Here is a 16,931-nt window from a genome sequence, read left to right on the forward strand (position 1 = left end):
TGCTGACTGGGGCTGACGGGAACTGGGAGCCCAAGAATATCTGGAGGGCCACCAGTTCCTCATCCCTGCTCTAGAGCATGGATAGCTTTGACATTGCTCAGAGTTTGTGGCATGGTGAATAAATGGTGGTTTGCCCCAGCTTTCAGTGCCTATTGTTATTTTAAAATTAACTAATATATAACTTAGGCCAAAATAGGCATCTAAGCAGTATACTATTTATATCTATTTTTTATTATTAGTTGTTCATTTGATTTATTACCCAGTGCTCACCATCAAGTTCACAGCAACTGAGCCGAATTGAACTACTGTATTTTTCGCCCTATAAGGCGCACCAGACCACAAGACGCACCTAGTTTTTGGAGGAGGAAAACAAGAAAAAAATATTCTGAATCTCAGAAGCCAGAACAGCAAGAGGGATAGCTGCGCAGCCTGCATTCGCTCCATAAGACGCACACACATTTCCCCTTACTTTTTAGGAGGGAAAAAGTGAGTCTTATAGAGCAAAAAATACGGTACCTGGTCCTACTGGTAGTAGCCAGGGCAGATTCTCCCACTAGCACAGTGGGACTACCCTCTTCTCTCTCTGCATCCCCGCAACACCTCCTCCACATCCACTCGGGTTGGAAGAACCCCCAGAAGAGCACATGGGGGATATTGTTCCAGTGGGCGAGCAGAAGTGCTTGCAGTGACAGGTCAATCTCCTAGCACAACACTGAATTCCACAATATTAAAATAAAAATAAATTTACACAAACATTTAAAATGTTTAACTATGGATACACTGGGGAGCTGCAAGTGTCCACCAATATTTTCTGGGACACTCACATTATTCTGGCATTGGATGGGCATTGGAAGGGATACACGGCGGCAGTATCCCTTATGTACACCCATCCCAAACTCTAGCTGCAGACTGACCACACTTGTTAAGCACAGGAGGTTTTATTGTTGAAACACAAATGGAAAAAAAGATACCCCAAGTTACATCAGAGAATACAAAATACTTAGAAAACTAAGCCCCCCTCCCTTGGCACATGATAAGTCTCCCCCTGCCCCCCAAAACACACAGCACATTTATTCTGTTGGACAACTGCAGTGAAATGAATCAATACCTTCCAGCAGCAAAAGTCAGCCGCAGGATGCTCTTACTGTGTATACTGAAACTGCCCACTATGCACAGTCCCAACATCCTGGTCTGTTTCAACTGTTAAAAAACAACATCACCACCATCATTGTGTTCCCAGAAATGAAGATTTGGTTTCATAAAGATTCTGTTAAAGAGAGCTTTGCAAGCACATAAATCGGCTTGTATAAAAACCACATAATTAAACATGCTCTTGTACAATTTAGCCATTTCAGGTGGAAATCACCCGCACAAAGTCACAGGCTCCAAACGGGGGGTGCAGCTTCCCAAGGGGCAGAGACGAGCGTAACTCCCATCCATATTAAGAAATGAAGAAACTTGATGTCTGATCGTCAGCTTCGTCAACAGCTGCACATTTTTTTCCCAGGTTGGCTCCCTGCCAGCCTCCGCCACCCTATGTCAGCGTTTCACCTTTCGTTACCTGTCAAAAGAAAGAAGAGAGCTTGCTTGCCTTGCAATGTGGTTTCGGGGGAAGGGAAGGGGGAAGAGGATATTCCTAAGTTTCTTTAGGAAACTTATATGTAGTATTGGTGCAGGAGTATAGATATTATTATTTTTTGTGTGCACACTTGATCACATAACACCTTAAAATCTAAAAATAAAGCAAAAGTAGCTGGGCTGACCCATATGAAACAATCCCAAATCCATGTTAAGTCAATACCTTCACTATGCCAACCAAAATTTCAGAAAATAGCATCAATAATTTACTTCATGCCACTCTGGTAGCACTTTTGTAAATTGTTTTTTTAAAAAATAATCACGCAATGTATTTTGTTGTTTAGTCGTGTCCGACTCTTCGTGACCCCATGGACCAGAGCACACCAGGCACTTCTGTCCTCCACTGCCTCCCGCAGTTTGATCAAACTCATGCTGGTAGCTTCAAGAACACCATCCAACCATCTCATCCTCTGTCGTCCCCTTCTCCTTGTGCCCTCCATCTTTCCCAACATCAGGGACTTTTCCACGCAATGTATACATGTTATGAAATATATAAATAATACATGTACATTCCCCCAATATGGTAACTTAAAATTGAATACAGCGTTAAGTGTAGTGGACTTTTTCTGGGTGGAATGTGTGGGCCAAATATGTGTGATGAAGAAGGCTCCAGGCAACAACAAAAAAGGCTTGCATCACAATGTGTCTGCCCTCTCCCTTATATGCTAGTTTTCTATGTACAGGAAGGTTTGGGAGGAAAGGCAGAAGCTGACTGGAGGGCTTTTGCATTGCAAGGGGTTGAACTAGATGAGGTGCCTTATCTATGAATCATTCAAGCACACAAGGGCCATAGATAAGTGGCAGAGGTTCCATCGCAGGTGTATCCAGTTAGCACTGCCAAGATCCCTTGACTGAAACCCTGCCCATCAGCACAGGTCATACTAAGCTGGATGGTCCATATCTGACTCAGCATTTGGCGGCTTCTTACATCCCTGCGCCCAACCTGCTGCCTGAAACTGACCACCTGGTTCCTCTCAGCCTCCAGGGAGGGCAAAAGCAAGCCTGGCTTCCGCGCCTGGAGGAAGCCTGCAAAAGGGAGCAGGGGGTCGGCAGCAGAATCCCCGAAGCCGAGTCGGCCGCGGGTGCAGCCAGCCAGGCAAAGGGGGTCATCGCCTTCCGGGGTTCCCCAACCTAAGGAGCAGCAGCCGCCGCCGCCGCCTTACCCGGGCCTCGATGTATTCGATCCGCCTCTCCAGCGCCGTCAGCTTCTCGTTGAGCGTGGCCAGGCGCGAGCGGCAGGACATGTCTGCAGGCGAAGAAAAGGGAAAGTGAGAGGTGGGCAAGCGGCGCCCCAGCCAGACACCCCCCCCCCGTCCCGCTTGGCAGGGATCGCGACCCCCACAGGGAAGGAAGGGAGAAGGCCAGGGCGGCGGCTTCTGTACCGAAGGAGTTGAGGAAGTCCGCGATCTTCTTGATGGAGCTGGTGATCACCTCGATGTACTCGCGATTGGCCCAGTCCTGGTGGATCTCGCGCTGAACCGGGTCCTCCTGCACCGACATGACCGACAGCTGAGAGCAGACCACCCCCCCTCCCCGGAAGCTGCTGCGCTTGCGCACAAGACGCAGCCCGTCTCCCCAGGCTGGCTTTTCCGTGTCTCGCAGGAGCAGGCCCAAGGTTGCAGCACGCGTGCGCCGTGCTTCCCTGGGCCCCGCCCTCCCCAAACCCGCGAGTCTGCGCACTGCGGCAAGTCTGGGATTGCTGAGCAGATGCCGAGACAGAGTTGGCATTTGGGTTTGTTGTGGCTTCAATCTTTTCCTTGTATTTCTCTTTTGAGGCCCAGTAGTGAGGGGCTTTTTTAGATTAAGGAAAGTCAGGTCTATCCTATCTAAAGCCTGCAAGAGGGAGATAGCAAGAGTGGAATTCTTACGCTTATAAATCATGTGAAGTCAATTTCAAACATATTTGTGCTTATATTTTGGCTACAATACTTATCTTTCCTGATGTTGTGGTTTACCAGATTTTCTTCTTTTTCATAGCTTTGATGTGTAGCTGCAGAAGCCAATATTGCAGCATTGCGTACTACTTTTACACTCTGGGATTAATGTTTCTCTGGACTTGAAAGCTTGTGACGCAAAAACTCCTTCCTTCATAGCCATTATGAGGGAAGAAACTGCTGTGTCCCTACAATAAAGCATTTAAAACTCTACAAAATCAAGTATTATAGTTAAAGGCCTAAGGGACTTTAAAAAGCAGGACTGCCCAAATTTAAAATGCAAATCCCACACCTTAAGACATATTCAAACCCGTTAACACCCATGTAAGATATAAAGTTACAAAAACAAGAGACATATATTTGCTTTCCTTCCCAACTAATTCATGAAGTTTGGGGCATGACTGATTCTCTGCTTACTTGCCATTTTCTTACACTCTGGAAAGCTACATGTATTTCATATTAAATAGAGATAACAGCAATACTTGAAAGACTAAAGCTAGCTGGACAATTCAGGACAGCAAAATTTATATTTTTTCAATGTGTAGACATGGACATGATTCCATAACATTCAATTGCCCTATTTAAATGCTTACAATGTCACAGAAGCCTTGAAATGACTTGTGGGTAAGGGACACAAATGCTGAAGGTTAATTAAACCTACAGAAATGTCATTAGTGCCCCTTTAGAACTATAACACTTGCCACAGCATGCAACAGTTAGGATTTCTAATTTATTTAGTAAATTTGTGAATGAAACTTCAAAGATCTTAATACATATTTCTGCATGTAGCACTACAAACAACACAACAGTCTAGAACACTATACAAATGAGCAATGAAATATTTTCATGAGACGAAAGCAACCAAAATGAACATTTTAGTATTTTTTCAAATGTTTAATCAAACATTTCAAATGTTGATTCTTGACTCAAATGAAAAGTTGTATGTTTTGTTTTTACATATCACGAGTGGAGAATATTTAGGGATGGACAGAGCAAGGCATATGAGAGAGGAAAAGGGAGACAGATTTGGATGCAAGGAGAAAAGTGCTTTGAATTTCAAGGTGCAAATCTTTCTAGAGATCCACATAAGCTCACTGAAGCACAGGTGTTCTGGACACACAATCCATTCAATATTTGCTTCCTTTAATTTACTAGTTCCAGTAATTATGCCATGAAGAATTAAGCCAGTATAGCCCATGCTAATCAGAGCTGTCTTCATCACTGTCTTTGATATCCATCCCATCTTCATTCTCTGAATCTTCCCCTTCCTCCTCCTCATCCTGGGGAAAAAAAATCATGGCACTGATGCACAAGTGGTGAAGATTAAGGGATACAGATGTATGCACATTATCTATAAGCATTTTCATTGAGCTAGCCATCGCAACCCCAAATATTTCTTTGCCTCTAACCACCAGTTTGAACCTTATTAGCATATATGTAAAGTTAGGGGTGGGTTTTCCCAATGTGCAAATTGCTGCCTTTCCATGTCCAAGGAAGGAATGGTTCAGAGTGCCATTTCCATCTTAATCTTATCTCATTAGGCTAACTGGATTATGCCCATTGGTCAGCCTACCCCCCCCCAAGCCTACAGACTGCAGCTCATTTCGTGCAAAAGATGTTAGTGAGAAAGACGCAACAGTGGCACAGCTCAGATTACAACAACAGTGAAGACATCTTATCATTGTGCATTTCCTGTACCAGAAACAGAACGATAATCTTGACCCTTCCCCTACTGCAGAATATAATGATTATAAAAACAACAACCACAACCACAATAGTTGCTTTAGAGAATTACCTCTGTGGGAAGCTTGGAAATCTCCTCCTCCATCTTGCTAGCTTGGGATGCCTGTGAAAGAATCTCTTCTCCCTAAAATGGACACAATAAACTTACGATGCCACTCAAAAATGGAACTCTCCTCTCTCTTGACTGGCTTTCTGCTACTCTGTGAAGACCTTTCGTTTTAGACATGCATTTGACTATTTGGTTTTAAAGCTCTTTTGGTTGCTGTCCCTGCCCCTTTTTAGATGTTCTTGCATTTGTCACTTACTGTATTTTGAAGAACTAAATAAATAAAATTAAAAAATTGTCCAGTAGCACTTTGGAGACCAACTAAGTTTGTTCTGGACAATTTTTTTATTTAATTCGACTGCGTCAGACCAACACAGCTACCTACCTGTATTTTGAAGGTGTGTTATGAGCTGCCTCAAACATTCTACTGGAAGGACAGGGCACAAATACTTTTAATTTAATAAAGGCCTTATTTCTTATTCTATTTCACACAAATACTGTGTGTGTTACTGTTACCCGTATATCATTCCATTGAAGAGGATGAACACACTGTCAGCAAACTGGCTTCCAAAGGCCAGTATGTGAAAATTAATTTCTTTGAGTTCAGAGGCCCTTTCAGATGATCTCCATCGAAATAAATCATTCAACAAGCTAGCAACAACTGGACACCATGACGCTATCTGCACCATGGATGAGAGAAGAGGAACCCAGATCAATATAACATTGCAGTTGCACGTGGCTCATCTAGTTCCAACAATTTTAACTTTACCATTTCTTCACTGTACAGAGCTTGCTTAGTGTTCACTCAGCTTTCTAAAAAGACATCCGATAACATAAGTTATGATCTTCCATGTATTTAAATGTTATTTACTCTGCTAATACTTGAATGATGATGTCCATTCAAATTCCACCAAGCTCAGTCAATGAGCCATTCACAAGAAACCAAGTGGTGCTGTACACATATATATTCTCACCTGCAGATCCCTGTTTTTGAGGACGCCCACCCAGAAAGCTTCCTGACAATGATTGAGAGCCAACATTGCTTTCACTCGGTAAACAAATAGCTCAAGGGATTTCTTCAGTAGCGGTACATGGCTGGTGAGTCCTGTGTCTTGATGAATCTACACATGGAAGAAATGCACAGAAGGAAATTAACAATCCTTATTTGCATCTTTTTCTGTATTTAATCAGGATTGTTCAGTTGGTTTGGGATATAGGAAATCTGGCTTCAAACCCTGTTTTATGAATGCACTAAATGGCATTCAGCAAGGTTTTATCTCCCTGCCTCTGCTATGATGGAAATAGCGACCTTCAATATGGTTGTTATAACAAAATAGTATAAAGGTTGTAAAATGTATATTATAAACTTAAGAGTGCTGTTGATATTGTAGCTTGTTGCCTTTGGACAAACTTGCTCTTTCTTCTGAAGTCTGTCTTCTACCTCCCCTTCTCTCCCAGTGCTAACCCTAAAAAGACAAGTGTAAGGTCAAGGAACAAGTTTTAGGCAACAGGACTTGCAGTGGGGCATAGGGGAGCCGGAAAGGGTCTGCTGCCATAAATATACAGTGGTGCCTCGCAAGACGAAATTAATCCGTTCCGCGAGTCTCTTCGTCTTGCGGTTTTTTCGTCTTGCGAAGCACGGCTATTAGCGGCTTAGTGGCTATTAACGGCTTAGCGGCTTTAAGAAAAAGGAAACAAACTCGCAAGAACTTGCAAGATGTTTTGTCTTGCAAAGCAAGCCCATAGGGAAATTCGTCTTGCGGAACGACTCAAAACATGGAAAACTCTTTCGTCTTGCGCGTTTTTCGTCTTGCGAGGCATTCGTCTTGCGAGGTACCACTGTAACCTTCTTAAGTTGATCAGGGTTGAATATTATATTACTACTACTACTACTTGTTTTTATTATTGCTTGTAAGCCGCCCTGAGCCCGGCCTTGGCTGGGGAGGGCGGGATATAAATAAAAATTATTATTACTACTACTACTACTACTACTACTACTACTACTATTTTACAACAACAACAACAAACAATATCAGGAGTAGCAAAACAGATGATGACAATTTAGCCTTCCAGAAGAATATACCTGTGGTTGTGATAAAGGTAAAGGTAAAGGTACCCCTGCCCGTACGGTCCAGTCATGTCCGACTCTGGGGTTGCATGCCCATCTCACTTAAGAGGCCGGGGGCCAGCGCTGTCCGAAGACACTTCCGGGTCATGTGGCCAGCGTGACAAGCTGCATCTGGCGAGCCAGCGCAGCACACGGAAACGCCGTTTACCTTCCCGCTAGTAAGCGGTCCCTATTTATCTACTTGCACCCGGGGGTGCTTTCGAACTGCTAGGTTGGCAGGCGCTGGGACCGAACAGCAGGAGCGCACCCCGCCACGGGGATTCGAACTGCCGACCTGACGATCGGCAAGTCCTAGGCGCTGAGGTTTTACCCACAGCGCCACCTGCGTCCCTGTGGTTGTGATATGTCCATAATAATAAAGGTCAGACTTACAGGCTAATAGCAATTAGCTTATAAAAATGTTAGCCGGACCCTTCTTATTATGCATGGACAGGAATGGATAAAGCAAGAATAGCTGGAGGACAACCTGGAGATTCCCAGCCTCTTACTGGATTTGCAATTCATTACAAATAATCACTGAAATGGGAAGACTGAGCATACTTCGAGAGAGAACTTAAAGCAGATTGACCAGATTGTACTAAATTAGAAGCCAACACCTTGTTTGTAGCCTTCTTTACCTTGGAATGGCCACATATGTGGTGAAGTTGTCTAGTGCTCAGCTGCAAGGTTTTCAGCAAACTCTGCACATCCTCCTGGAAGGCGGAAGAAAACCATTTACAAACCTGTTCAAAACTGCCACCTATTGGGCTACTTGGAATACTGCATTATCACTGTAACTCAAGGCTCTATTTTCACTCAGTGGGTTATACCGAACCAGTTAGGACGGCTTTGCATATTGCATCACACCAAACTCAGGTTTGCTACCAAGTGTACTGTACATTAAAAAAGGAGTTGCAGTCAGTCTTGGTTCCTGGACAAGTGTACTTGTATGATGCCCATATTTGCCACATGTCCCCTAAACCTCTTTGAGATGTATATTTAAAAGTAACACACGAAACAGCCCTTATCTGAGTTACTATCTTACTATTATCCCATGCTCTGGGTCATGGCAGTTTTGCAAGGAAGTGTCACTAAGGCACATAATTTGTTTCACCCACTGTTCAGTTCTCAGATCAACTCAGTTATACCAAACATTTCCTCCCCCGTTTTCATTGTATCATTTGCACAGTCACTATACTCCATGCTTAGAAAGAGCAGCCACAAATTGTTCAGTCCATTCCTGTGTCAATCAAAAGACAGCCCTGTTTCCAACACCTTACCCTGTGTTTTTTAAAGCTGCAGTCCAATAGGGGCATGCCAAGCTTCAAGAATGTTTCCACAAAAAGACGCCCATACTGTGCGGAGCAAAGACAAAAAGGCAGAAAATGTGGTAATTGCTTACAAAAATTAGGAGATGCTATTTGAACAAGCCACGAGTTTACATCACAGAGCATGGAACCTTGCGTATTTGTTTATTTCCCTTTCCAGCCTAATCAGGGAAGAAGTATTAAAGCATATCCCTGCCATCAATTTACATCATTTTAATTTTTATAGTTTCACCCAAACAATCTCAGGAACTGTTTCATAGGATGTCTGTAGTGCAATGTAGCTATGTAATCAAAAGGTATTTGTGCTCCAAAGTTTCTCTACTGTAGCAGGAATACTTGGGCAGAAGGTACATGTGCCAGTAATTTCAAGTATCAGCATGGTGCTCCCTCATACCTACATCCAAGTTCACATAATAAGCACCTTTCACTGAATGAAGTGCTGTGCTCCCTGCCTTGCAATTATAGCCAGGTGCAGAGTCAAACTGAACCATCAGAGTGGAAGGCTCTTGGAAGTCCTAGATTGCCTGGGTTGTTTTTGGCACTGAGAGACCAGCAACCTTTGGGTGCTCTCCATTTTTTCCTCAATTCCTGCTGTTCACTGCAAGATCTCTGTAACTAAGAATTAGCACCTGAGCTTGCTTCCTCCCGCCCTACTCCCTCCCAGCCCCCTTTTCTTTTGTGTGAGTTTGAAGGCAGGATTGTCTTCTCACGCATTTGTAAGCCCCTGTGGGAGCCACCATTGTCATCAGATCCTCAACTTACCTTCAGGCAAGCACTGAGCACGGGCCTACTGTCAAATACCTGTTTGGAAAGAGTAAAGGATCCAGCAGAAAGAATGATGAGAAGCCAGAATGCTAGTTAAAGCAATTCCTCCCACCTTCCCAAGGAACGTAAAAGTCTGTACAAGGTCCTGAGGCAGCTTATTCCAGTTGAACAGCTCTTGTAAGAAATTGCTGTTAGGAAGTTTCTCCTAATGTTTAGCCAAAATCAGCTTCCCTGCAATTTCCACCCATTGATTCTAGTCTGCACTCTGGAACAGCCCCCTGTTTCTGCATGGCAGTCCCTTCAGATGTTTGATGATGGTTATCACATCTTTTTTTTTTACTCTTCTCCAGGTTAAACATAAAGGCACTCATTTTGACTAAATGGATAAAAATACAGGAATCCTGCATGCTTATATTCCAGCAATGCATGTTCCTTGTTAATGTGAAGGCTGCTCACCTTGACTAAATTAACAAGGATGTGGAAATCCCGGACAGCCAGGTTCCAGCGTAGCAACTTCTCTAGCTGGACCTGTGGAATAACAAGAGTAGAAATATGTTTATTTGGGTATCATCTGGCTGCTGCCAGGAGACATGTTCTTCGAGGTGAGGAAGAGGCAGTGGTGATGAGCAAGTCTGAGGTTCACCTAGGCTTGTTCACACAATGCTAAATCACAGGTTAGTGTTACATCTCAGTTAGGCCACTGTCAGTTATGAAAGACAACACATTTATATGACTGAGGTTCCCTACAATAAACAATACAAGTGATCTCCAGCAGGTACTTTCAAGCAAATTGTGCTTAAATGCCATGGAGTGTGTGTGTGTGTGTGTGTGTGTGCGCGCGTGCGTGTGTATGTGTGTATACCTTTACAACTGATTACACATGTGCTATTTTACCACTTAGTTATTGTACTTGTGCAAAATTAGCTCTGAGCTTCAGGAATGAAGTACATGGTGAGGCTGAACATGCTCTCACACATTCTGCCAGAGCTATGGTATGCAGACTTCCTGCTAGAAATTTCAGATACCCTATGTCACCCTACCTCACTGGAATCTGATGGTTTTCCAGCAGAAATGCTTTTCGCTGAGCTCTCTAGCTGAGCCATCATCACTCGGAAGAAAACTGGAAAGGTTTGCCTAGTGAAAATAGAAAGTTATGCTGAAGTCACACCATTTTGAAATAATACACAGCTTTCTGAGCATTCTTATTCTCTGAAGCATTTACATATTATTTATGCTGTATACATAATATAAGTTTCTCCAATATTTCTTCTTTTTGGAGGACTGTTCATTGGAAAAAATAAATCTCAAGGTCCCCGTTACCTGGTCAACGTAGGGTAAGTGGAAGAGTATTCGTCTTTAGAAGACTGAATCAGCTGCGGAATCCCAACACTGCAAATGTCTTCTATCGCCTTCAATATATTATCTGTGTGCTCCATATAGATACTGTGTGGAACAATTTTTTTCACAAAAATTACCAGAATTCCATATGGTATCAGAAAGCCTTTTAAGGCTTACACTACATTACATTACATTTGGCTTGATGTACTAGAAAAGCATAAAATGTTTTCTTCCCTATTTAACCATATTCATAATTATAAACATGTAGCGTAGTTACAAATGCAATTTGATTAGAAATTGTGATTTTTAAACAATCTCGGTAGTTGCCAATGAGGCCTGTTCAGTGTCAAATGAAATAAACTGGCTGCTACATCATGATCTTTTTGTGGGAATGAAAGTAGAGAGCATTATGCTTATATCTCAGAAAGCCATCCTTACCAGAACAAAGTGTGGAGAGCATCATTAAACTGGGTGCCCTTCTGACGAATTCCACTGGGCTGCAGCCATGATTGGCAGAGAAAATGTTTAGTGATGGAAGCTGTCGAAGAAGAACAAAAGAAGAATGCATGGATTTATTTTATTGTGCAGGGCAGGCAACAGTCTATTGATCCACTTTCAGTGTCTCGGTCGGGTAGCCAGCATGGGGCTATCCTGAGGTTGCTGAACTCCAACTCCCAATAGGCCAGCCAAGAAAGCCAATGGTCTGGCATGATGGGAGTTGTAGTCCAGCAACATTTTAGGGGCACCATACTGGCTATCCATGAGCTAGGCAGATAACATGTGTTGAACACCATGTGATTTTGCATCAACTTTTATTTCTTGCCATTTGTGATATCTGTGGGCCCAAGCACCTGTGATTCTGCAACCGTTGGAGTCATAGTCTCATAATCCTGTAACTATTTTTCAATGATCTCTGTTGGGTTGTCACCTACAAAGCTCCCCCTGTTTTCAGGGAATTTCCAATAAGATGTACAAACATTGTGTGCATCATCCACTTTGGAATCCTACTTTCCATCTAGGCTAGGTAAGAAACACTAACCATAAATTAAATCCTTTCAACATTTTATTTCTTGAAAGCATAGCATGCCTTCTTCAATGTGCTTGCTGAAACTCTCAAAACTACACATAATTTATACAAATTAAAGCTATGCAATGCAAGGAAACTCTGTACACATTACCTATTTCATTGCTTTTCCGGCTAGTCCCAGATTTTTCAGTAATGACAAGCAGAAGCTGAGTGAGGCTCAGTGCACAGTAAATGTTGGGAATACTGTGCTGGAAGTTCAGTAAGTATTGAAAACTCTGACTGTAGAATACAAAAAAGAAATTTATTATTATTATTATTATTATTATTATTATTAACAACAACATTGCTGGTATATTGGTATAATAAACACATTCTAATATTCAGTTTCCCATGCCCAGTGATGGATCCTATATCCTGTTTCTGAATCTTTACCTTTTAAATCCATTTGAAAAACTACCTGGAAGGATCAGGCACTTTGACAAGAGGAAAGGTGGTCTATTCAAAATAGGGCTAAAAAAACACTAAGGGGTGCACCATGAGGGACATGTTCCTTATTTTACCTGAGCAACTCCTCAAGAGGGAGATCTCTCTCCCCTGGCTTGAGTCTATGTGCTAGGACACGGAGACCAGATTTCAGCAAGCTATGGTTTTCGTGTTGAGAAAATCCACTCCTGAGGAAAGAGAAGACATCAGTCACCTTTTGCGATAATGCCTAGTGTGGGGAAGATAAATGTAAGCATTCTTCAAGCTCTATATGTTTTTCATGCACAGAGTGCCAGCCACATGTCATCAGAAATCTTGGGACTCATTTCTACAGCAGAGGACTATCAGCTCTGATTGCACAGTTGGGCACCCTAAAGTTTTGCTTACGTTCTTGTCTTAATCTGACAAAGTAACTGTGACAGGGCTATATGACAATGAGCCTATTGCTGACCTTAGCTAAGGTTGGCTTGTTTGATGGGAGTCCCAGCCAAGAAGAAAAATAAGAGCCCTAAAATAAGAGTGATGGTTCATCCTCACTGTCATATTTGCACTTCCGCACACTCACCAAGCAAACAGAAGGTGAAAGACTTGCAATAATCGCTGATAACAGGATGACATGAGGTGGTGTTCTCGAATGTTGACCCTTGGCCCATCAATCACACCATGGTTCTCTGCAATCAGTGCCTTAATTGAAGAACAAACTATTAAGTAAAAAGCTGCCATTTGCTTGCTTAAATTGTGATCCACCTACTTTACAAAACACTCATGATGGAAACAAACCCCATACCTGATAAAACACACATTGTATGTTGATGTAGCCTAAACAATTTACTTTCTAACCTGGAAGTAGTTGTGCATATTTTCCATGTGATTACACAGTGGCTTCAAGAGTTCAACAGCATATTCAATCACTTCTTGAGATGATCTTTGACAAAGGTGTGAAAATCCAACATTTCTATTTCCTTTTCCCTGTAGAAAATCCAAGGTTTTTAAAGTTTTATGCAGTGATCAGACCTTAGTATAGGTGAAAGGGATTTTACCAATGAATGCTCAGCAAACATGAAATTGTCTCCAGTATAGAATAAAGTGCATAGCTGGTACCAGCGTAAAGCTGGGCACATAACTCAGTCACCTTTTGAAGAGCACAAACTTGGAAAAATGTGGCTTGGACTTTCTCCCTCCCCAGCTTCCTACTTTGATCAAATCATGGTTTACTAAATCAGGTTTAACAGCAAACTAAGATTTGATCAAACCAGGAAGTATACAAGAGTGAATCAGAATGCACAAGGGACAAAGAGAGTGCATTACTTAGGCTAGTTTCTACACACTCATCACATCCTTCTCTGCCCTCCACCCAGGCAAGCAAGAAGCACTATCAGAATTCAAGGACACATTTCAACTGGGCAAAAAAAACCTCAAGAAGGTTGAAAAGCAGAGCTGGTGACAACTGTGGTTTGGGAGGATGCATGCCCTGGGGAGAGTCCTGCAGGCTAGAGAGGCCTGGGGAGCTGCATTTTGTCCCCAACATAAGAAACACAATACCTTCTTACTATCTCTTTTGTACATACCTTAAAAAAGGGGGCTCTCTTTGCAGCAACTGGAATCAGCATGTGTTCCAACTTACGACTCAGATCATCCAAAAGGAACAGAAGCTGTGTTGGCCCAATCTGCACCACTTCATGGGTCTAAAAATTTAAGGGAAGAATATGACACAATTAAGTCAAATGCTCATATGGTGCCTATAAATGAAGTATTCTGGGATCTTCAGGCATTTAAATATAGCACTACATAAAAATGCTAGTTCAGGAGATATCAGAGTAGGATGGGACAAGTGTGTGTGTTGCTGCTGTGTATTATCACCACAACAGGTGAGAGTAAGTACACTGAAGTTTATGCCATGGTTCTTTAAATTTACGTGCCTTTGTGTGCATCTCCGTATCCAGAGCAGATTTGGTCAGCAGGCCACTGTGAATAATGCTAAAAACCTCTAAGTCTAGTTCACGGAAATACGCACTATAACTCTGCAGTGGTACCAAAGGAGTCTCTGGTTCTTTTTCTGTGGAGTCCTGAAAAGAAGAACAAGAACAAGAACTCTTTGCACAGGACACATCTCTGGGAACTGACTGAGTGCCAGTCAACTGCAAAAGTAACTCTGCATTTGGCCAGCATTGGTTCTCAATGGCATTTGATAAGATGAAATACACAGGTGGCATATACAGATACAGACTGTGCAAATTCCCCTTTCAACAGTATAGAATCATAGAAATGTAAGGCATCTCAAAGGTATCTTTTCCCAACCCTCTGCTGATGCAAGAAATGCTGCTGCTATAGGATCCCTGACAGGTAGATAGCCATCCAAGTCTGTGCTTAAAAAAAGCTATAGGATAATAGAATTGGAAGAGCATCACAGAATGGGAAGATAGAAGCACTGCCAAACAATATGGAAATGACTGCACATTCAGATTATGGTGCTTCTTCATTAATGTCTGGTCTTAGATTTTCACTAAGGGGGCATGTATTTGTATATGCTGCCAGTGTACTGCACATCCAGAAGGAAAGAATATAAGAAAAATAAAAAATCATGGGTACACTGATTTAAGACTTGAAAAATCCAAGGCACCCTAAGAATCTGAAATGCATTTTTGCTGGCCCCAACCCCTTAAGCCACTGAGTGGATACCAATTACCCTGGCATGCTTGCACCAATGCTGCTTTTTTATCATGTGGTTTATCAGATTTTTCATGAGAGGATGTTCATAATCAGGGAGAGAATAAAGCTCAAATTTCTAGGAAAAAACCCACAGCACCCCAGTCTGCTCTTTTTAGTTTCCTTTTGTATACTCCTCAAAAGAACTTGGGCTATATGGAACCTTCTCTGGTTGGCTGATCTCAACTTCAGGCTGATTTGCTTCTGTGTTCTCATCCAGTTGTGAGTTGTCTGCAGAACCGTTTTTGCCATTATCAGATTTGGGGGTTTTTTGCCCTGAAAAACAAGGGAGCATTTCACAAACAGAGAGAAAGGGGGCAAGATCTGTTGAGATGAGCATCTTCGGATGCAGCAGATCCCCAGCTAAGCTGGGAAGTTCCTGACACAGCTAAGTCCCCACCCTTGGGCTCAGATGGAGCTATGCAAATTCCTGCAGCAGCCAAAGCTGGTGCAAGCCCAGAATAAGGGACGTTACAGGACAGGAGGGAGGGGGACATAATGTGCATCCCAAGCCCCATCAGATCAGTCATGTGACCCTAGGAGCCCTGCGTCAGTTAAGCTAGCAAAAAGGATGGCCTAATGAAAACAACAACACAGAAGTCAACGAAGAGGACCTGATCTTCTGGACCCAGTGGATCTATAGCACCTGCAGGATTCAAATTGTGCACTTCTTGACATCTGTGGTGTGCTATGCTGTCTCACAGGCTCCCTGCATAGGGACTTTGCATTCAGGAGTGGGGCTGGGGGCACTTGGAGAAAGACACTATGCACTTGAGGAACACACACCACAAACACTGGGCACCTTCGAAACAAAGGCTGCCCCTCAGACATGGAGAACAATCAATACCTTCATGCTAACACCTTTCTTCCTATCTTCACTCTCCAAAGGAATGCCACTAGCGCAGCAGTGACTGCTGCCGTACTACTACTCACAAGAAGGAGCAGCCATAGAGACAGAGAACTGAGTAAGCCTGGAAGAGGGGAGCCCTTCTCAGTGTGGAGGCCTTGCAGCAGCCACAAAATCCCTTCCTCCCGGTCGACCCAGCCCTTCTGATACTCCTGCAGCACCATGGTATACTGAACAAAGACACAATTATACGTTAAGCTTGAGGTACTGCACTATACAGTCTTATTATTGCGTTACCTCTTCTTCATTTCTGGACTTATTTGCAAAAAAAGTTTATAGTCTCGATTATATCCTTCCATGAATTTTTATTTTAAAAATAAAGTTTAGCATATGTTACCTTTGCTCTTCTTTTTGGTGGCACCAATGGTATTGATGACAGGTACTCCTTCTGAGGTTTCAGAATCAAAATTTGCAAGAGGGGGAACATATCCAGGGCTTGCTGAGAAACAAAAGGAGAAGCATTACATTACATTAAGGCAGACTTCATACATTACAAAGTTTCTACATGAATTGTATTTCCATGTGGCAATGAGAAATAAAAAGGTAGCTCTAACTGTACAGCAATCCTACACATGCAGAAAAACCACAGTCAACCTGTTTGCCGGCCCATCTACTTGTAGACATATGCAGATACTGGATATTCTCTTTCCCCCATGCCCTTTAACCCTGCATTTTGTTCTTGCTCACCTGCCAAGCATATTTCCAGTAGACACTGTAGCTCCGTAATGTTCTGTAACCGAGTCAAAACTTTCTCCTTTATCTCGGGGTCATCTTGTTGACAGAAGGCATTCACCACCTTGAAAGGCAAAGCAAAATTGTGAAACTGAGAAAGGGACATCTCCTTTCCTAGCTACCTCTGCTAATCTAAGGTGGCTGCTAAACCTTTTATCGAATCTGATACTTCCAGAG

General features: G+C 42.8%; 2 protein-coding genes across 2 annotated transcripts in view; both read right to left on the bottom strand.

Moving 5' to 3' along the window:
- Window positions 1-919: 919 nt before the first annotated feature.
- Window positions 920-3,222, bottom strand: BRK1 (BRICK1 subunit of SCAR/WAVE actin nucleating complex). Its single transcript, XM_079964472.1, has 3 exons — window positions 3,021-3,222; window positions 2,802-2,884; window positions 920-1,561 (listed from the first exon to the last, which is right to left on the bottom strand). Exons 1-3 carry the CDS (start codon window positions 3,136-3,138, stop codon window positions 1,535-1,537), a joined length of 228 nt encoding a protein of 75 aa, XP_079820598.1. The 5' UTR covers window positions 3,139-3,222; the 3' UTR covers window positions 920-1,534.
- A 1,223-nt stretch (window positions 3,223-4,445) lies between these two features.
- FANCD2 (FA complementation group D2) overlaps window positions 4,446-16,931 on the bottom strand; it is a 41,784-nt gene continuing 29,298 nt past the window's right edge. Inside the window, exons 26-44 of the mRNA XM_079964480.1 lie at window positions 16,710-16,818; window positions 16,360-16,461; window positions 15,279-15,391; window positions 14,329-14,475; window positions 13,978-14,094; window positions 13,250-13,378; window positions 12,975-13,093; window positions 12,487-12,597; window positions 12,078-12,205; window positions 11,338-11,437; window positions 10,882-11,004; window positions 10,602-10,695; window positions 10,018-10,089; window positions 9,559-9,597; window positions 8,749-8,823; window positions 8,107-8,181; window positions 6,336-6,482; window positions 5,368-5,439; window positions 4,446-4,852 (exon numbers count right to left, since the gene is read on the bottom strand). Coding sequence (XP_079820606.1) covers window positions 4,772-4,852; window positions 5,368-5,439; window positions 6,336-6,482; window positions 8,107-8,181; window positions 8,749-8,823; window positions 9,559-9,597; window positions 10,018-10,089; window positions 10,602-10,695; window positions 10,882-11,004; window positions 11,338-11,437; window positions 12,078-12,205; window positions 12,487-12,597; window positions 12,975-13,093; window positions 13,250-13,378; window positions 13,978-14,094; window positions 14,329-14,475; window positions 15,279-15,391; window positions 16,360-16,461; window positions 16,710-16,818 — 1,953 coding nt within the window. The 3' untranslated portion in view covers window positions 4,446-4,771. The remainder of the gene's footprint in view (window positions 4,853-5,367; window positions 5,440-6,335; window positions 6,483-8,106; window positions 8,182-8,748; window positions 8,824-9,558; window positions 9,598-10,017; window positions 10,090-10,601; window positions 10,696-10,881; window positions 11,005-11,337; window positions 11,438-12,077; window positions 12,206-12,486; window positions 12,598-12,974; window positions 13,094-13,249; window positions 13,379-13,977; window positions 14,095-14,328; window positions 14,476-15,278; window positions 15,392-16,359; window positions 16,462-16,709; window positions 16,819-16,931) is intronic.

Source organism: Podarcis cretensis, assembly GCF_951804945.1.
Source record: "Podarcis cretensis genome assembly, chromosome: 2".
Lineage (NCBI taxonomy): Eukaryota > Metazoa > Chordata > Lepidosauria > Squamata > Lacertidae > Podarcis > Podarcis cretensis.